We start from the raw sequence: 20088 nt of genomic DNA, 5'->3' as shown, positions 1-20088 counted from the left end.
CATTTTTCGCATAACCCCAGTTCTCCAGGGCTAGATTCTCGTCATCTGATAAACTGCAGGACATATAACTCTCTAGCTCACCCATGTTTGCGAACTCTCCAAGCTTGCTCACTTCTCTGTCTAATGGAAAGCATCTGAACACTGCTTTCGCACCTGACGCCAACCATGTCTACCCCAGACGCCATTGAAGCCAACGATGGCACTCAGCGAAAGCCTTCGCTGGTCCATGGCAAACGGGCCGCCCAGCAAGAGCAATCTATGACCCTATGGCAGGCGATTCGTCTGTACCCCAAGGCTGTCGGGTGGTCAGTCCTGTTATCCTCGACCCTCATCATGGAAGGCTACGACCTAGCCCTACTGAGCTCCATGTACGCCTCACCAGCGTTCAATCAGAAGTTCGGAAGGCAGGCCAACAACGGTAAATGGACTGTCCCAGCCTCGTGGCAGTCCGCTCTATCCAACGGAGCCCGAGTTGGTGAGGTAATTGGCCTATTGATCAACGGTCTGGTCTCAGAGCGACTCGGCTACCGCTGGACCATGGTCTCCGCATTAACAGCCATGATCGGTGTGATCTTTCTGTTCTTCTTCGCCGTCAACGTCCAAATGTTACTCGCAGCTGAGATCCTCGCCGGTATCCCATGGGGTGTGTTCCAAACTCTACCCGCAGCATATGCCTCGGAGGTCTGTCCTGTGGTGCTACGACCGTACCTAACCACCTTCATAAACATGTGCTGGGTCTTCGGTCAATTCGTTGCTGTCGGTGTAAACCGTGGCTCAATCCAACGAGAGGATCAATGGGCCTGGCGTATCCCATTTGCAGTGCAATGGGCTTGGCCCGTCCCCATTCTAATCGGCTGCCTCTTCGCCCCAGAATCACCCTGGTGGCACGTCCGTCGCGGAAATATATCCGGTGCCAAACGCGCTCTACTTCGGCTAACCTCGAGCAACCCAGCCTTCGACCCAGATGCCACAATAGCCATGATCCAGCACACAAACGAACTTGAGAAGTCTGCAACAGAGGGAACGCGATACAGAGATTGTTTCAAGGGCGTGAACCTACGGCGAACGGAAATCGTTTGCGGCGTTTGGCTAGTCCAAACCCTCTGCGGCCAAAACCTCATGGGCTACTTCGCCTACTTCTGCGTACAAGCCGGCCTCCCCACTGTGCGCTCCTTCGACCTCTCTCTAGTCCAATACTCCCTCGGCGTCATAGGTACACTAGGCTCTTGGTACCTAATGACAATAGCAGGCCGTCGAACCCTCCACCTCGCAGGTTTAACCAGTCTTTTTACCCTCCTCATAATAACAGGAAGTCTCTCTTTCGCACCAGACTCCAACAACTCTGCAAAATGGGCCATCGGTGTCATGCTTATCATCTTCACATTCTGCTACGACTTTACCATTGGACCCGTGACATACTGTCTCGTCTCAGAGTTATCCTCAACAAGACTCAAAGCGAAGACCATCGTTTTAGCAAGAGCAGGCTACAATATAAGCAACATCGTCGTCAACGTACTGACTAACTATCAACTCAATGACACGGCCTGGGGCTGGAGCTCAAGGAGTGCGTATTTCTGGGCCGGAACCTGTTTAGTCTGTCTGGTTTGGTCATTCTTTAGAATGCCTGAGCCTAAGGGCAGGACGTATGAGGAGCTAGACGTGCTTTTCGAAAAGAGAGTTTCTGCACGCAAGTTTGCGGATACAGTAGTGGATCCTTATGAGGATGTTGTTGAGGTGAGGGTTGATTCTGCTAAGGAGTAGATGCTTTCATGTTGGTGATGTTGTCTGTTTTGTATATATTGAAATCAATGAATACAATTTTCTATCTTTATTCTATTATGTGTGCGTCAGATGTAATTATTTCACTTAATGCATTAATTGGATGCGGTTAGTTGTGTAGTTATGTATATTCTTAGTTTCCTTCCTTCCAGAATCCTTTTAGATAGACGATGGGAGGATGCGAGTGACAATGAGGCTGTATTACGACAACTAAACTGCCTCACTAGCTTCTACCAATGATTAATACTTATCTTTCTACGTCTACCCATAGTATCAATATTTGTGCATCGTTATGTAGATGCACATTATCGAACCCTAAAACCAAACCCAAACATCCATCCAACCACAATTAAATTACCTCGGTTCCATAGATTTCTTGGCGCTGCGACTCACCACCCGTTCCGTTCCAACCAGTCCTAACCAACCACATTCAAACCCATGCCGCGCGAAACCATCCCTCGAGCTTGCGACGCCTGTCGTCGCCGAAAAGTAAAATGCACACCACACCGCCCATGTAGTCCCTGTCGATCGATGGGGCTGAACTGCCGGTCAACTAGTTCTGGGCGCAAAAAAGGGCGACAGGGACGCTCAGCTAATGTATTGTACGAATTGAAGGCAAATACAAATCCAGATGCAATTGACGAGACCCCATCGAGTGGTATTGCACCTGCCGAGATACCTAATGATACACCGACGACAGTATATGTAAAGAGGTCTGGATTGTTGGATGATGGGCTCGTGCAGAGCTGTGCTGCGTACTTCTATTCTCGGATGTTAGGGACGGTACCGATTTTGCATCCTGATAAGTTTCAAGAGCAGGTGGAACGTATGAATGAGTGCCCTCATGCATATTGCCTTGTAGTGGCATTCTGTGCTTTCGTGTTGACGCAGACGGGGTATCTTTCCTGCCATCAGGGTACGGGCCCGGATACGGGCCGCGCTTTGTTAGATGAAGCCATGGCTGCTCGGCGGCATTTGGATCCGTTTTCTGCGCCTATTAGACTTGGTATTACCATTGCCTTTCTTTCATACGGGTGCCATATTGGATGCGGGAACCAGCGTCAGGCTTATTACTTCCTGCGCGAGGCCACTACGTTTTACACGGCCGATATGTTGGACCAGTCCCCCGATGAAGACCAACCTTGTTTCTCGGGGAAGCTATTCTGGTTGTTATTAATATCCGAACGGTTAGTTCATACCCGTACCTATTGTTTAACGTTTACTGATAGTAAGATAGTGCCCATGCAATCCGCCGGCGGCGTCCAGTAACACTGCAGATCACAAACACCAGCCCAACATTAAACACGTCACCCCTGGATACTTTCTCTGTCGGCTTCAGCCATCTAGTCGATCTCTACCGACCTTTCGACGAAACCTTCCTCGCAATCTGGAACGGCAATCAACCAATCTGCACCCGGGAATCCCTAGTCCAGCTGGAAGAGCACCTTCAGCGCTCCGTCCCGGCAGACCTCGACCTCCCGGATATCCTCCTCGCCGATCTCCGTGTCTCGCAGCAATGGCTCCGCACCATGATCTGGCAACTTGCCACAACGGCAGGTTTCCTATCCAGCACGCCTACCCACCCAAGTCTCGACTTCCGGTATCCCCTGCAGATTGCCCGGGATTTGTCCTTGGCGACGTGGAAGCTTTCTCGGGAGAGTATGGAGACGCATGGGGTCGGGTTGATCGAGAAGATATTTGAAGTGGCGTGTACGTTAACAGATGTTATGGCTTGTTTGACTTCGACGGGGTTGAGGTCTTCCGGCTTTGAGATGGGGCCCCAAGATTATTTGAAACATTTGTGCTCGTTGGTGCATTCCTTGCACGGTGGAAGAAAAAGGTTTTTGCCGTTGTTGATGGCGAAGGTGGAGCATACCTTGCCGGCAATGGTGATGCCTATCAGTAGGCATCTCGGATTGGAGGATCCGGGGAACTACGATGAGGGGGAGAAGAAGGGCTTTGAGGGTGTAGGTGATGTTGAGCGGGATCTAAATTGGGCGGAGATGAGTCGGATCGGAGATATGACGCCGGATATTGAGGATGCTTCCCTATTGTGAAAGTGCCATTTGGAGATTCCTCATCTGCTGTAGCCTAATATACGGAACCCCCATTCCGGGTCACAAAGTGTGATTCAATTCGATTCAAAGTGGCTGATACATAAGACCAGAGACGAGGTATTGGATATTATATGAGTGAGTACCAACGACTCTAATCCATTCCAAAAGGGGTTTGGAATCCATGATAGATCTTCGAGAAGACCCATTGGGTCCTCATTCCGGATGCAACCTATCCCTTTCTGTATTATATCATAGTGCTAGCTCTTGAGAGACGTCATGGTGGTAAGTCCATCGGATTCCCACATCAAACTTTGCTTCGTAAATTGGAATATGCGCCGTGAAAGCAGTATCTCCTAATAAGCCCATATACAGGTAAAGAGAGGACACGAGTCCATTCGGATGCCCCTCCTACTAATCGAGCCCAGCTGCACATTGAGGGAAAATCAGGGCGTCCTGGGTGAGGAATACATTTTCTAACTACACATTACGGGAGGAAATATTGCAAACAGTCCCACATGAGGGTTTTGAGACCAAAAGAAAAAGTGAAAGGAAAAGAATCACATTTATATCGAAAAGATAGAAGAACAAAAAACAGAATAAAAGAATGAATCAGTAAATGAGAGCAACATAAACATTGGCTTACGCCATATGTGTCAAGGCCGGGAGGACTTTGTGGATAACCATTTCTTAACAGAATCATTTCAACAACAGAATATGGGGCCCCATGACACAACCGGTGAGGTATTAAGTCTATTTAGACTCGCATTAGTAAGTCTACAAAAAATTTAGATGTGAAAAATAGAAATCTGTATCAAGGATCAACAGTGTCGCGTGCATATCGACTCGATACTGTGCTAGTAAGCGAGCTAACTACACTCAGATTGGCGTCAATTATGGTGTATATCGACCGATGAAATAATACTAATATCTCAGAAGGGGCTCCAATTTGCTATCACCTATAGGTCTATCACATGGTGATCTGTTGCATTTAACATGTTTCATCGTGCTGCAAGGCCACGTAGCGGGTGCCGGTGTTAGGGCTAAGAGCCGTCCCGCAGACACCCCTGCCTTATAGCCTGGCCAATTTACCTCTGCCCATCCATTTTTCACCCTCCTTGGGGCTTTTTCAGCTGGAGGGACACCATGGCGTCTGAATGGTCGGGGATGTGGATCTTAGGCGCTCTGGTCATCGCCAAGTCTGCAATAGGATGTTAAGTCAGTTTAGTGACAGGCCGTCGATCCCTTCGAGCGGCCCACTCGACTTACTGCGACCGTGCTATGTTAAAAAGTCTGCGTAAAGGATGTAATTCCAAGCCTCCAATTGGCAGGATCTCGCACGCCAAAGCGCATTTGTGCTATCTCAGAGTCCCAAGTGGGGTTATGCAAGGGTGCGAATGGGTCACTTCTTCCAGACTCTTGCTAAAAAGTGGAGTAATAATGGTGGCGTGAAAGGCGTTGTGTCTGCGATTTCAAGGGCTGCCGACCGAAAAAATTCTCATTCCATTTCTATTATCACCAGGAATCGAGTTCTGACTATATTGTATACAATGGTTGACCCCGGAAGTGTTGTTGTCTTAATTGTCGGGTTGATTGTTGCTCGTCTTGTTACGAATCGATTCCGTCTGTCTGGAATTCCGGGTCCCTCGTTGGCGGCCTACACTCGACTGTGGAAGCTGTACAATGCATGGAAGGGCGACCATCATCACACGGAGATTGACCTTCACCGGAAATATGGCTCTTTGGTACGAATCGGCCCCAGGCATATCTCAGTGAGCGACCCTAAGGCCATCCCGATCATCTATGGCTTCAATAATGGCTTTACCAAGGTAGGTTAACTCGCCAGTCCTTCTAGTCCAAAGGTAACCCTCGCCAGACGGCTTTCTACCCAATTCAATCCATATCATGGGACAAGAAACCTCAAATGAACCTCTTTTCTACTCGAGATGAGCGTTTCCATCGTGATCAGAAACGTCCTATTGCCGGCGGTTACAGTATGACCTCTATACTCGAGATGGAGCCTGCTGTCGACTCGTGTACCGAGCTGTTTCTATCCCAAATCCGAAAGATAGTGAAAGAAAAGGCGCCGATTGACCTCGGAATATGGCTGCAATACTACGCCTTCGACGTTGTGGGCGAGCTATCTTTCGCTCAGAAGCTAGGATTCTTGGAGAAAGGACAGGATGTAGACAATATGATTGAGGCAATCCGGGGAATGCTCACATATGCGTTGATATGTGGCCAGATCCCGGAGGCTCATAGAGTCCTCCTTGGGAACCCTCTCTTCCCTATTCTACTCCCTCAAATGGAGACATGGAACCAAGTGGTCGTATTCACCCTAAAGGCGATCAACCAACGAGCGTCCCTACAGCGCGACGGGGACTTGAAAAAGGACGAGATAGGCGAAGCAATTGGCGGAAAGGACATGATGTCTCGGTGGCTGGCAATCCACAACGCTGACCCGACACGGCTATCGACAAGAGATCTTATTGTCCACCTATCGACAAATGTCTTCGCCGGATCCGATACAACCGCAATTGCCCTTCGCGCAATTCTCTATTATCTCATCTGCCACCCAGACAAAATGTCAAAAGTGCGAGTGGAGATCGATACAGCAGACCGAGACGGCAAACTGAGTAATCCGATCTCCTACCACGAATCAACCACACATCTTCCATACTTCGGTGCGGTTATGAAAGAGGCAATGCGCTTGCACCCATCAGTTGGAGGGAACCTCGAACGTCATGTGCCGCCGCAGGGCGTCACTGTTTGCGGTCAACACATTCCAGGCGGTACAAAGGTTGGTATCAACCCCTGGGTTGTCCACCGAGATCCGATTGTCTTTCCTCAGCCGGACTCCTTCCTCCCTGAGCGATGGCTGGAAAACCCCCCAGAAAAGTTAAAAGAAATGGAGAAAGCCTTTCTCAACTTCGGCGCAGGCTCGCGATCATGTGTTGGGAAGACAATCTCTCTGATGGAAATGCGGAAAATTCTCCCTCAGCTATTGCGGGAATTCGATATTCACTTGCATCAGAACAAGCCGTGGAAGACAAGAAATGTATGGTTTGTGCAACAAGAGGAGTTCATTTGTGACTTGACACCAAGGATGCACTCGTAATAGGCTTTCGTGGGAGCTTTAGCTTGAGCATTTCGAATACATGATACGATCTACCTTCCGCTGATAGGCTCCCTGTAAATTGTCTTACGTGAATGTAAAAGATAATGGGCAAGGATTTAGGTCTGGCCAGGCTTCCAGCTTGTCATTCCTGCAAATCAGTGTATATTCAGTGTCATATCGTTTGTTATAACCTCTTCAGTTGGTTCACTTTGATGTAACAACATATCGAGGTAGAATTAGCTCTCAGTCAGGACATAAGTCCACTAAATAACATAGATAACGTAAGCAGCATATGGTGCATAAATCGTGATGTCATGGCGGTCCAACAATGTTCCGATCCCGGGCTATCCATTTTGGGCAGTAAATTGGAGTGGGTCTAGAATGGTCCATAGATCTTCGTCCCATACCCATCTCTCATCCACATCAATGCTTCGTTCCCGAGCCATGATGAACGCAGAAAAGATACGTTAGACGCCATTTGCATGAGTCACGCAAGTGCAATTTGTCAGCTAGAAAAACATCAAGGACATATAAGGATGCGACATCAACCCTGTTGGATGGAAACATTCATCAATCAGAGAGAATCTCATTGAGCCTCGGCCCTCGACACCCGCACGACAATCTTTCTACATTCTCCAAAGAGCTTTTCAATATGTCCTCAAATTCAGAAATTGAATATGGCTTCACTCCGGTAATCTCTTCCGCATCAGCCCTCCTCTCTGCGGCGAAGCCATCCAGCCCAGCACCTTTCATTTCCGTAGCCGATACTCCCGTCCCCCAAACTGCCCTGGCGCAGCGCATCAATCATTATGCACGCTCCCATCTGCCCGAGCCTACATACAACCACTCTCTGCGGGTGTATCACTATGGTATTGCGATTAAGCGACATGTGTTCCCTTCCTGGTCTTTTACCGATGAGACCTACTTTCTCTGCTGCTTGCTACATGACATTGGGTCGACAGAAGAGAATCTAAAAAAGACGAAGTTAAGTTTCGAGTTCTACGGGGGCTTTCTAGCCTTGGACGTCCTTCAGGACCGTAACGGATCATCAGGAAATGCAGTTGCCCCTCGTGATCAGGCGGAGAGTGTCGCCGAAGCGATCATCCGGCATCAGGATCTGTGCGAGGAAGGCAAGATTACTGCAGTAGGTCAATTGCTGCAACTGGCCACTATATTTGGTAAGTCCTAGCCCATAATACTGTGGCCGCTTCCACCAGAGTAACATAAACCTGACCTGCACAGACAACACCGGTGCTTATGCCGACATCGTTCATGCATCGACCATTGAGGACGTGTCACGGCATTACCCGCGCAAACAATGGAGCAATTGTTTCGCGGCGACTATCCGCCGGGAGAATGGGCTTAAACCGTGGGCGCATACCACAACTTTGGGGGAGGAAGCCTTCCCGTCAAAGGTGCTAGGGAACTCCCTGATGGCACCATACGAGCAATCCGGCAGTCTGTAGAGGTTTCATAGCAGTGGGATCTCGGTGAATGAGAACAATGTGTTACAAAAACCGATTCATATCCCCATTGAGACGTGGTCTAGTATCAATCACTACAAACTGGCTAGTTCTTATTTTTTTTTTTTTCAAGTATTTATTTAACGCTGCCTGTATGTACATTTGTATATGATGTTTTTCAGGACTAAGTTTCATACGAACTCGTATTTCCTGCAACGTACGACTCTTGGACCTTTATAGATTTCGTCATCACCATGACTTCATGCATGATGCCCCGCACGGAAGTCAGCCCCCGCTCTTTGCTGACTAGTTAATTCATTTTGACTCGACTTGATCAACCTCTCACCCTTCCTCAGCCATTGATCTTCCCCATATCTACCTAGTTATACTTTGTAAATAAAGGCAATCACAATGTCACAGCGCTCAAACGGTCCGTATCAACTCATCTACTGGCCCAAGATACCCGGTCGGGGAGAATTCATACGGCTGGCCTTGGAAGAAGCCGGAGCCGACTATACCGACACAGCACATAAAGAGGATGGAATTAATACCGTACTATCACTCATTGATAAGAACTACGAGGGCGATCAGTCTGGCCCTCCACCGTTCGCACCGCCCATCCTCAAGCATGGTGATCTGCGCATCAGTCAGACACCCAATATTCTGCTTTACCTGGCTCCGCGGCTCGGTCTGGCGCCAGATGGGGACGCCATCTATCACGTCAACTCGCTCGCTCTCACAGCTTTAGATGGATTGAGTAATGAGCCTCACGATACTCACCACCCCATTGCCGTGGAACTCTACTACGAGGATCAGTTGGAGGAGAGCAAGCGGAGGTCGGAATCGTACCGGAAGAATCGGCTGCCAAAGTTCCTCTCTTACTTCGAGCGAGTGCTGAAGCCCCAGGCGGCGCAAGGCCGTCCGTGGTTGTATGGCGAGACGTTGACCTATGCAGACCTTGTTCTTTTCCAGGTACGTCTAGATTCATCTCCGGGCATTGGACGCTCCTACGTGCCTAATGAAAGCCACATTTGGCTCGGGATATTACTAATCGCATACTACAGGGCATCGATGGCCTTAAGTTTGCATTCCCTCGAGCACTGAGCAAACTGGAGAAATCGGGTGAATATTCGAATGTATTCAAGCTCTACGAAACTGTAAAGAACCGGCCTCGCATCAAGGAGTATCTCGCAAGTGACAGGAGACAGAAATACTCAATGGGTATCTACCGACAGTATCCGGAGCTGGATGATGCGGAGTAGCTTCTTGGTCTATATCCAATGTATATGGGGCACAAAGGGACTTTAATGGCGAGTCATAAATGAAAGCTTTATCAGGAATAACGAACGTTATTACAGAACTCTACAACAAGCCACATGCGTGTATATACAGACATCTTTACTTAAGGCGATCCTGAGACCATAGATACGGGTTTGTAAGATAACAAACAAGTTACTGGTTTCTCAGAGAGACCCATATAGAAATTCCGCCAAAGTACCACATAGCACGGTAAAGAGCTTGAGTGTAGCATAGTCAAGACCTACTTTCCCACGCGCCAAGCGTCAGCTACAGCTAGAAGCTATCCTTGACAAGCAACAATACGTTTAATTAGGACAGATCGAAATCCCTTCTTCACGCCATCTGGCGCGGTTAACCGGAATAAGGAATTGGGGAACGATTTTCGGAGGTTAGAAGTGTTGGAGTGCATCGGCAGACGACGCGATCATCGGGTACCTATCGGGATTTGGGTGTATGGGGACTAGGAACGGTGTGCCGACTTGGTCCCATTTTGCACTACCCAGAATTACTTCATGAATAAAAAAGCTTTATTACAGTCACTGTGTTATTGTAGTATGGTTACCTGAAACCACTAAGCTCATATGATATCCAAGTTAGGAAAAGAATAGGATGACTCTACAGCTCGCTACGGCCTCACTTACTGCTAGTCAGGTCCGGGGGCAGGGTTCTCCGATTTCGTTCCCTTTATGTGCTTATATTTGCTTATATTTGATTAGCAGATATGAGAAGGAACTTGATTGTCTTGACTGACCCACCACGGGAAGTAATTTAGTTACTTTTCCTTGTCTCGAGCCACATCCGTTGCGTATGCTCCAAGTCTAAACCGGATTATTATTATTATTAGTTACTCTGCTCATTCCGGGTTGTGGGAGAAAGTATCTTGCGATCAATGAGCGAATTAAATAGGGTGAAAAAGCTAGTAACGATAACAGGCAGAAGGAAAGCTAGACCACACAGCTTCTTAGTAGAGTTTCAAGTTACCGAACGACCATCATTACCCGCGAGATATTCCCGCGGGCCCTAGAGGCTCCTCAGTAGCTCATTGGATAGCTTAAGGTGCAATGTGCCTTACGACTTAACAGCAAGTCTTAGGCTTCTAAAACAAAATCACCTAATTAAAAGGTTCGATTGCATCAAGAATCTAGGCATGTTAGCATCGACCACGTGCAAGAGGGGGCAGAACCTGTACGAAGAATAGACTGAGATAGTCTTCACCACTGTGGCCCGATGCAACAGTAAGTGTAATTGTGTTATTACCCAATACTACCATTCCAGCCGGGATCACGCATTCATATATCTCTCCATAGCCACGGTAGACAACGTGAGTCACACTGCGAGTACTGATCGAGTCGGGGCTAGAGGGAAGGATACCCACTACCATGTAGGGCTGCATTCAGCTTCACCAACATCAGTCAATTTCCCGGAGATATAGCAATAGCTAAGCTCGGCCATGATGTAATTGCCTCTTAGCTCGCAGGCATTAAAATTGGCAATAAAATGGACTATATATTTTCCCACCTCCCTTTTTCCTTCCCCGCCGCCTCATACCTGTATGCCGTGAATACCAACAGTCCGGCCTCCTAGGCAAGGCCTGGAGCTGGTGAAAGTAATAGCCCAACATGCGCCCATGTATCATCACTGCGCAGGAAGCCGACAAAGGCGAGCACAGCGAGGTTTAGCCTTGGAGTTGAATTCGAGAATTGAGGCCATATTTCTGGAAATGGGAAGCTTTCCATATTACCTCCAGAGGACCTCTTCTTGTTTTCAAGAGCTAAAGGAATATCACCTTAGAGATAAGGCCGTCAAGTGTGATCAGTAATAAACCTCCACTACTAATACAAGGTTTGTCACGGGTAGGATTCCTGGGGTACGTTGAGCGCTATTATATATACCTCGCCTGGGAGATGTCAAGCTGTTGGGGGCTTAACAGAGTGGATCTTCTGACATTATTAGTAGGTAGAATAATCACCTAGGGATCAATCTACTGCAGTTTGTCAGATACAGAAGGTTGTCCGCTTCATCCACAAGGTTAGCAATCATTCTGATTGGCTCTTCCTTAATATGCCACTTAGAAGCTCTTTACATAGTTCAAAGCTTTGTAGGAGAAAAAGTTTGGATATTGATATCGGTGACAATGTTAAATATAAGATAAGTCTGTCAGGGTGTATATATATATATTCCAAGGTACTATGTTAGCTAAGAATGAAGATGATCCTGCGACTAATCATATACCACCGTGTACAATAGTAATATGAACCAACTTGCTATTTATCTAGAAGCTCTAGCATGTCTCATGCGACTCATACCGCAAATGTAGATCTTTTCCTTTCTTTTCTTCAATAATTCGTCAGGAAAACTTGCTGAAATCGTGCCAAGAAAAAAGAGAGGCGCGATTCCCACAGAAAATGAGAACATAAACTCAATATGAGATCCTCCAAACAAAAGCAGCCTGATCAATACCCGTGGAAAGGCTAAAACGCCGCCTGGTCAATCAGTCTCCCAACTATATCAAACGCCCCCAAAACAAAAGAGGAACGTTGGGGAATACACAACGTTTACCGAGAAGACCCGTACCCTAAACGAAAATAACGCGTTGAATACCGGCGCGATACACAATCCAGGGACCGAAGCCCCACTTCGCGATTATAAAAATTGCCCCTCTTTCCTCCTCTTTCCTCGCCTCCTGTTCCCCTGGACTCTTTCTATTCTTCCCCTCTTCCCCTCTTCCCCTCATTATCTCTTCTATTGATCATCCGATCACAGCATCTCAAAATGGGCGTCACCAAGCACATTCTCGCACATGGTAACGGTGCCGACATCCCCAAAGTGGAAGATGAAATCGCCATGCACTATACCGGATGGGTGTACGACCCCAGCCAGCCTGAGGGCAAGGGAAAACAGTATGTTGAATTCCTCTCCTGGAGGGACGTAGTCGACAAGGACTAATAGGCGCAACAGGTTCGATAGCTCCTATGACAGGGATCAGCCGTTGAAGGCGACTATTGGCGTTGGACGTTTGATCAAAGGTTTGCCTGCCTTCCCCCTTGATATACTACGTAGTTGCTAACCCTATTTGGTAGGTTGGGATGAGGGTGTTCCTCAGATGAGTCTGGGAGAGAAGGCTTTGTTGACCATCACTCCGTGAGTATTTGCTGTCATGCCCCATATCAGTCTATGATGTCATGCAGTCTCTTAGCTATCGTTATCTAATGTTGCTTACTAACCATCGGCACAGGGACTACGGCTATGGAGCTCAGTATGTTACCACCCTTTTCTCTATTTATCAACGGGACCAATTCGATGTCCTGTTCCCTGTATGTGTAGGTATACTAACAAAAATAGGGGTTTTCCCGGTTTGATCCCCGGCAACTCTACCCTCCTCTTGTAAGCCTCTCATCTACCCGATGCTCTTGTTTCAGGGAACTGACGCTGACTTCATTCAATAGCGAGGTCCACCTCGTTTCTATCAAGCGCAAGGGCTCCACAACGATACTTAACGCCTAGTTAAATGATACTAATTGAGGCAAAAATTGTGGTTTTCACCATAGATGACTTCACCGTGTGAATGTTCTAAGTTTTGTAAACTGTTCTTCGCAATAGTCGTAGATTTGAATTCTTAGGATTGGATGTAAGATTGGTTAAAGCGAACAATGTGTGCTCGCGGAAGGGAGTGTCGCATAATCACGCCTTGTTCATCTAGCAATTCCTTATATATCTCGAACGTAGCGACTAATAGCAGTGAACATGATTACCAGTGATTTTATACAGTTATATATTTAGTATCCTACTTGCCAGGCGATGATATCTTTTGGAGTTTATCCCCACACTTCCTAATTACATAACATATATCCTATATTCATTTGTTGTATTTGTCGCAGAGCTCATGTACATGTCTATTTTGTGATACCGCACAAATTGGGAGCCTTTTGACGTATGCATATCCATTAAAAAAAAATAAAAAAAAATATGACGTAATGCTATCATGAAACACTAGCTTATTTGCTTCATAATTTGTTTCGACGGGTAAGATTCAATGCCTCACTCCTAACAAAGTCCGAGAAATGTAAGGGAGTTAAGAAAGATATATCGTCGATGTCTTTTACTCGATGGTTGCACGGCAGGATGTGAAGACAAGTGAGATCAAATCCCCAGCTATCGTGTTGCAATAAGCTAAAACCTGCTAGTCGGCCACATAAGTTTAACCCATCCACCGTTTCAGTTGTAAATTCGACGTTATCAAAGGGCTTGGAGTAAGTGTTCCACCCACATCCACGGCCAGTACTGTAGTGAGAATTATTGAAAGTCGACTTATCTGGGTATTTTTAATCGAATCTCACATATAAGATGCGCTAAAGAATAACTTTGCTTTACTAACCCCATAAACAAGAACACCAACACCGCCATCTTACGACATGAAACTTAATCTCCGAAAATAATCCGGACTCCGGCCCCGAAAGGAATGTATCAAGTTGGTAATATTTTAATTTTGTCCGTAAGCTAGATTTAGTCCGCCATATTTCTCACTCGGCCCGGAGACCCAACCAAGCTTAACCTGACGTACGAACCGTGGTACAAAACCCTCTCCCATATACCAATCAATGCCGCTGCATTGAATCATGCAACAATCTACCAAAGACACGATCCTCTCACGTAGACAGATTGAAGCCCTAATTGCACAGGGTCAATCGATTATTATTGTGAACCAGAAGGTATTTCGTGTTGATGCCTGGATTCCGTATCATCCTGGCGGACAGAAGGTCATCCAGCATGTTGTTGGAAAGGATGCGACGGATGAGTTTACTATGTTAGTCGCTGAAGTCACTTTCCTGCTTGAACGCGAGTAAGCTTCTCGGCTCGATGCTGACAACCTGTAGATTTCACTGTGATGAGACGCGACAGATGATTGGGAGGTATCAAATTGGGCGGATTGACGGAAGATGGACGAATTTCGTGCCGCCAATTCAAGGGGGAGTTTTTCGGTCGGACGATGGAGAAGAAGAAGATGATGATGAATCGACTGTCTTAGTCAAGGAACAGCAAGATACTTCCTCAACTGGGCTCAAAGCTCCCACTGCAGATGCAGGCATGCACAAACGACACAGCCAGCCTAAGCCAACGGAGAATATGGCTCCTCAAGACGGAATGACCTTTCTCGACACGCAAACCAAAGAAGAGATCAAACTCACCCTATCCAAATACCCACCTCTGGACTCTGCAACTCAGGACGAAATCATTGCCAAATACCGACTGCTGCACAAGCAAATCCACAACGAAGGCCTCTACAACTGCCACTACACAGCCTACGCCTGGGAATTCGCCCGCTGCTCCGTCCTATTCGGGACCATGCTTTTCTTCCTGCGCATAGGCTGGTACAACACAAGTGCGCTCTTCCTAGCCTGGTTCTGGTCCCAAATGGTCTTCGCCGCCCACGACGCCGGTCATATCGGAATCACTCAGAACTATACGATTGACAGTTTAATCGGGATGACGATCGCCGCACCCATCGGTGGCCTCTCCCTAGGTTGGTGGAAACGCAGCCACAACGTCCATCACATCGTAACCAACGCGCCTGAACACGATCCTGACAATCAACACCTCCCTTTCCTGGCCGTCAACCACCGCTTCCTCGGCAACATCTTCTCTACCTACCACGAACGACTCCTGGCTTATGACAAGGTCGCCCAAGCACTCGTCCCTTTCCAAGCCTACCTCTACTACATCATCCTTCTCTTCGGCCGCTTTAATCTCTACGTCCAATCCTGGCTCTTTCTCCTCAAAGCCCAAGGGCCCCGTAAGGGCCCCGCCAAATGGCACCGCTGGTTCGAGATCTGTGGAAATCTCATCTTCTGGCTCTGGTTCGGCTACGGCATACTCTACAAATCCATCCCAACGCCACTGGCCCGCATCTCCTTCGTCTTAATCAGCCACATGGCCACAATGCCCCTCCACGTCCAATTCACCGTCTCCCACTTCGCAATGTCAACCACCGACCTGGGACCAAACGAGTCCTTCGCCCAGAGAATGCTCCGCACAACCATGGACGTCGACTGTCCGCCCTGGCTGGACTGGGTCCACGGCGGACTGCAGTTCCAGGCTATCCACCATCTGTACCCACGCGTGCCGCGGCATAATCTGCGCAGGGCGCAGGCATTGGTTATGGAGTTTTGTCGGGATGTGGGTATCCCGTATGCGCTTTATGGGTTCGTGGGTGGGAATCGGAAGGTCCTGGGTGGTTTGGCGGAGGTGGCGAGGCAGGCTGCCATTTTGGACAAGTGTCGAAGGACGGTTGCTGAGAGGGGGGATTTAGTCTGGGGGAGGTAGTAGAAGTTACCAATCCTGAGTGGTTGATTCACTTTTGCTTCTGATTGCTTCTGATTTTATTTCTAACATCCCCCCTTTTTCTTTTTTTCACATTTTGCTTTGTTTACGTGAGATGTGGATATAAGGCAAAAAGCGTTGTTGGGAAATCCTGTCATGTGATTCGCTCACCTCACAACATCCCTGCTTATACTATACCTACCTTAGTATTCTTTTTTTTTTCTTTTCTTTTTTTTTTTTTTTCACTCCTGTCCGTAGGCTGTATTCAAATTCATAATTCTAGAACAGTGGTAGGTCGAAGGGAGGAGAACAATGTGTATATGTAGTGTTGTCCAGGGTAGCTAGCAATTATACTTACCGATGCTACGTCCTCTCACCTGATTCCATACATGCGTAACCCGAACATCCGATGTGTTTTATTTTATTTTTTTTTATATATACTAACAATAACAATCTATATTCCGAGTTTCAAATATCGTACGACCCCGGAGTGCCGAGCGCGTAAGTTAAGGGGGCATTTGGTAGGTATTGCCCGTGTGTGGGTAATCCCCACGGTAGGTATTCTCCGCGGTAGGGAATTAAATCAACTCATGTAGGTAAAATCGCCAAACCCTAACAATGGATCATGTAGGTATTTCCCAATATAAGAAGGGAGTTGCATCGTTTGATTGTTTCAATCTTTTTTCGATATTAAACTCTTCTTTTGTTTTTCTCTTTTCCTTTTTTGTGTATTATATTCGTGACAATTTTGTAATTAGTTCACCATGGATGTGCTTCTCGACATCCTCGACACATTCGTGTTCGACAGATTATATGCATCAGTGTTACCAGCGACGAATCCTGTTCCGGCACCTGCAGGAACATACAACAAACACATCAACCTCTATTACCCACTGCCACCGTCTCCATATGCAGACAGCAGCAGATGGAAGCGAGATGATATCGCCCGGCAGACCACGTCCCTATTCTTAATTGGATGGTACGTATCTCACGACTTAGCAAAAACAACCCCCCCCCCCCTCCTCCCCTTCCCCGGGCCAACAAACCCAATTCTAAATATCCACAGGATCTTCGCAACGGCCTTGTACCTAATCGGCAGCACACTAATCTACCACACACTCTTCGACAAGCGTGTAATGCGACACCCACACTTCCTCCCTCACCAAATCCGCCAAGAGATCCGTCAAGGCATAACGTCCATCCCCGTAATCGCCGTGCTCACGGCCCCGTTCTTTCTCGCAGAGGTACGCGGCTGGACGAAACTGTACGACTTCGCCGATGAAGCCCCCTTCCGCGCCTACAACTGGCTGCAGTATCCGCTGTTCGTATGTTTCACGGACTGTGGCATTTACTGGATTCATCGGGGATTGCATTACCCGCCTGTGTACCGGTGGTTGCACAAGCCGCATCATAAATGGATTATGCCGAGTCCGTTTGCTAGCTATGCGTTTCATCCGGTTGATGGCTGGTCGCAGAGTATCCCGTATCATGTGTATCCGTTGCTGTTTCCGTTGCAGAAGAGTGCGTATTTGGGGCTTTTTGTCTTCGTGACTATGTGGACGGTTTTTATTCGTGAGTTTTTCTCTTCCCCCCCCCCCGGTTTATTGTGTTGTGTCATGGGAAATGAGGGGGTAGGGGCTAATTGTTGTAGATGATGCCGAGTATCTTTCGCAATCTGTGGTTGTCAACGGTGCAGCATGTCATACCATGCATCATCTGTACTTCAACTATAATTATGGTCAATTCTTGACATTCTGGGATAGGTTGAACGGGACATACCGCAAGCCGAAAGAAGACGGATTCATACAGAATGAGAATCGCAAGGCTCAGGCTCTCAAGAAGGATTGAAGAGAGGGGCATTAATGTATTTTTAGCATTTTAATCTAATAATCAAGACGTGTATCATGTATCCCTACAGCACCATTGAATGAATTCGTTCAGCTTTCCCAAATCATCTGTCGCGGCGTTGTCCAGGTACGGGAGCTTCGTGGAATTCTCGGTGGCGATGTTAAGCATCGTTGTCAATAGGAGCCAAAGCTCTTCTGCGTGTTTGGGGTACCCCAGTAGGAGCATCTGATCGTTGTTTGTGTCCTGGTATACCGAGTTCCAGATCTGTTTCCATTTGTTGGCGGCAGGTTTTATTTTCTTCAATGGCACAGAGCCGAAGAAGTCCGTTCTGGCTAGGAATGCAAGGGAATTCAATGCTGCGGTTATGTCTTTAGCTAGTTGATGAAGGACCCGGGGTTGTGGGACATACCGTATATCATGATCAATAGATGCTCTGCAGAAAGGGGAAGGCTGGACGGTAAGGGCCCGGGCTCGGAATTATCGAGTAACAGCCGGATTGCTTCCCTTACGGAAGGCATTGGGAGCTTGGCTCCATCAGTTGCAGCGATGCGACTGAAGGCAGATGCATTTTCGGCTTCCCATAGCTCTGTTCTCCATGGGAAGGGACATTCCATCTCGAAGATCGATATGGTGGGCCGGTTTTTGAAGCATACCGTAAGGAAACCGTCTGCGAGGAAGGTCCAGGACGCAAGTCGTATACAGACTTCCTCTGTCACTAATGCTCTCCACGCAGTATCGTCCCCAGTGCAGACCGTGGGAGGTGCGGACCGCTTGAGCTGGAAGATCCCCAAGCAACGCATAAGAGATACCAGACTTGGATGGCGGATGATACGAATGCGGCGTCTTGTTTCAACACGTTCTTGGCCAAATTGGAGCATTTCAATGATTAGGGCAGCTTGCAGGAGCTGGATGGTAGGTATTTGACGTGTAAGGTCGTGAGTGGGTGGAGCAACCTGAGTTGATAGGGTTGTGATCTTCCGGAATACATGCTCTTCGGCCACGTCTAAAACCCTTGGTAATAATGCAGCTTCATCCAACGAGCTACTATATGTTGCACCGGTTAAGAAGATTGAGAGCAGTAGTGGGCTGGAAATGTTGCCCGGGTCGAAGGTAGGAAAGTGCACGACCGGCAGATGCCAATAAAGAGAATGGAAAAAGACCGAGATAAAAATCGCAACATTAGATACTGTAAATAGTGGAGCCAACTGTGTAATATCGAGTTGCAGCTGTGGATCTTCCGTGTCATCAAGTCTCATTGATTTGGAGGTCTCAATCAGTTCCATCATTAGTTCGTGCAGCTGCTCGGAGAGCTTTGTAGGGCCATAGCTTAGAAGATCAGTAGGGAAATATTCATCCGGAATTAATGGAGGACGGAAGAACAATTCGGCGCCTGGGATATCACCAAAATTAGCCGCCATAGGATCGGACGGTACTAGCGCATCCTCGAGGTGGGAGTAGAGGCTTTCGAGATTTCTCCGGACAGAACATTCTGCTGTTGTTCCGATTGCGAGTCTGTCTCTTTCCACACAGGGGTCAGTGAAATGCCGAAGGAACGAAAACTGCGATTCCTCCTTTGGTGGAGTAGACGGTTGCACTGATGGCGATGGTGAGACGTCAGTGGAGCAGGGACTTCCTATTGAAAGGCCTTGCTGCGACTTAAACGTGCATTGCTGTCCGAGCGAGCGACAACGAGAGCACGGTGAGCCTTTATCACACGCCCTTTTCGTGGCGAAACATTGTTCGCAGGACTGCCTTTTCCGCCCGGGCTTGGCTGCCGGGGCAGGCTGTTGGTTGTATTTGATTGCACATGCTTTGCTGTGTCGCCGGGTGACCTCTCTGTAGGGACAAAGGGTTAAAACCAGTTTAAGACCTGTAGGAATGGTTGCCTTTACGGTTTCAAGAAAGATTTGTTGCAAAAGGGGCACGTGGAAGCGGCCTGGCCGGAATCTAGTAGATGGTCAATTGGCTACACCGCACGATGAATACCTCCCTGAACGTACGCGTCAACTCATGGCGAAGTAAATGCGCTTTTCGCTGGTATGATTTGTCACACTGCGCACAGCGGAACATATTTTAAATTTGGATTTCCCTAAGGTTTACATTGAGTTGATCGGGAGTTGATGCGAAGAAGATTGCTTCTGGAAAAGGCGGAAATTGTCCCGAGCACGAGTACGGTAAGCCATTGGGACCATAACGCAATTCGTATTAC

At 47.8% G+C, this 20088-nt stretch overlaps 9 protein-coding genes across 9 annotated transcripts; 8 read left to right on the top strand and 1 right to left on the bottom strand.

The window, feature by feature from the left end:
- Nucleotides 1–144: 144 nt before the first annotated feature.
- Nucleotides 145–1761, top strand: BDV27DRAFT_166863 (putative MFS maltose permease; the record flags this gene model as incomplete). Its single annotated transcript, XM_032074302.1, has 1 exon — nucleotides 145–1761. The coding sequence occupies exon 1, from the start codon at nucleotides 166–168 to the stop codon at nucleotides 1759–1761; it is 1596 nt and encodes a 531-aa protein (XP_031932020.1). The 5' UTR covers nucleotides 145–165.
- Nucleotides 1762–2217: 456 nt separating this feature from the next.
- On the top strand, nucleotides 2218–3875 carry BDV27DRAFT_166860 (uncharacterized protein; the record flags this gene model as incomplete). Its single annotated transcript, XM_032074301.1, has 2 exons — nucleotides 2218–2966; nucleotides 3017–3875. 2 exons carry the CDS (start codon nucleotides 2218–2220, stop codon nucleotides 3834–3836), a joined length of 1569 nt encoding a protein of 522 aa, XP_031932019.1. The 3' UTR covers nucleotides 3837–3875.
- Nucleotides 3876–5329: 1454 nt separating this feature from the next.
- On the top strand, nucleotides 5330–7082 carry BDV27DRAFT_121615 (cytochrome P450). Its single transcript, XM_032065406.1, has 2 exons — nucleotides 5330–5662; nucleotides 5710–7082. The coding sequence occupies exons 1-2, from the start codon at nucleotides 5384–5386 to the stop codon at nucleotides 6949–6951; spliced, it is 1521 nt and encodes a 506-aa protein (XP_031932018.1). The 5' UTR covers nucleotides 5330–5383; the 3' UTR covers nucleotides 6952–7082.
- Nucleotides 7083–7368: 286 nt separating this feature from the next.
- BDV27DRAFT_121613 (putative urea hydro-lyase/cyanamide hydratase) lies at nucleotides 7369–8602 on the top strand. The gene is made up of 2 exons (XM_032065405.1): nucleotides 7369–8129; nucleotides 8194–8602. The coding sequence occupies exons 1-2, from the start codon at nucleotides 7604–7606 to the stop codon at nucleotides 8415–8417; spliced, it is 750 nt and encodes a 249-aa protein (XP_031932017.1). The 5' UTR covers nucleotides 7369–7603; the 3' UTR covers nucleotides 8418–8602.
- A 150-nt stretch (nucleotides 8603–8752) lies between these two features.
- BDV27DRAFT_121612 (glutathione S-transferase) lies at nucleotides 8753–9911 on the top strand. The gene is made up of 2 exons (XM_032065404.1): nucleotides 8753–9386; nucleotides 9479–9911. The coding sequence occupies exons 1-2, from the start codon at nucleotides 8826–8828 to the stop codon at nucleotides 9674–9676; spliced, it is 759 nt and encodes a 252-aa protein (XP_031932016.1). The 5' UTR covers nucleotides 8753–8825; the 3' UTR covers nucleotides 9677–9911.
- Nucleotides 9912–12360: 2449 nt separating this feature from the next.
- BDV27DRAFT_121609 (FKBP-type peptidyl-prolyl cis-trans isomerase) lies at nucleotides 12361–13484 on the top strand. Its single transcript, XM_032065403.1, has 6 exons — nucleotides 12361–12613; nucleotides 12672–12739; nucleotides 12794–12854; nucleotides 12949–12969; nucleotides 13056–13097; nucleotides 13160–13484. The coding sequence occupies exons 1-6, from the start codon at nucleotides 12486–12488 to the stop codon at nucleotides 13215–13217; spliced, it is 378 nt and encodes a 125-aa protein (XP_031932015.1). The 5' UTR covers nucleotides 12361–12485; the 3' UTR covers nucleotides 13218–13484.
- Nucleotides 13485–14203: 719 nt separating this feature from the next.
- Nucleotides 14204–16274, top strand: BDV27DRAFT_121608 (fatty acid desaturase-domain-containing protein). The gene is made up of 2 exons (XM_032065402.1): nucleotides 14204–14517; nucleotides 14588–16274. Exons 1-2 carry the CDS (start codon nucleotides 14330–14332, stop codon nucleotides 16032–16034), a joined length of 1635 nt encoding a protein of 544 aa, XP_031932014.1. The 5' UTR covers nucleotides 14204–14329; the 3' UTR covers nucleotides 16035–16274.
- Nucleotides 16275–16536: 262 nt separating this feature from the next.
- Nucleotides 16537–17975, top strand: BDV27DRAFT_121605 (sterol desaturase family protein). Its single transcript, XM_032065401.1, has 3 exons — nucleotides 16537–17010; nucleotides 17098–17603; nucleotides 17683–17975. Exons 1-3 carry the CDS (start codon nucleotides 16796–16798, stop codon nucleotides 17877–17879), a joined length of 918 nt encoding a protein of 305 aa, XP_031932013.1. The 5' UTR covers nucleotides 16537–16795; the 3' UTR covers nucleotides 17880–17975.
- BDV27DRAFT_27793 (uncharacterized protein) lies at nucleotides 17810–19980 on the bottom strand. The gene is made up of 4 exons (XM_032076203.1): nucleotides 19880–19980; nucleotides 19772–19826; nucleotides 18289–19715; nucleotides 17810–18235 (listed from the first exon to the last, which is right to left on the bottom strand). The coding sequence occupies exons 1-4, from the start codon at nucleotides 19947–19949 to the stop codon at nucleotides 17934–17936; spliced, it is 1854 nt and encodes a 617-aa protein (XP_031932012.1). The 5' UTR covers nucleotides 19950–19980; the 3' UTR covers nucleotides 17810–17933.
- Nucleotides 19981–20088: the final 108 nt, after the last annotated feature.

Source organism: Aspergillus caelatus (assembly GCF_009193585.1).
Source record: "Aspergillus caelatus strain CBS 763.97 unplaced genomic scaffold BDV27scaffold_17, whole genome shotgun sequence".
Classification (NCBI taxonomy): domain Eukaryota; kingdom Fungi; phylum Ascomycota; class Eurotiomycetes; order Eurotiales; family Aspergillaceae; genus Aspergillus; species Aspergillus caelatus.
Note: the sequence above shows the minus strand (reverse complement) of the source record. Positions and strands in the feature narration are given on the sequence as shown.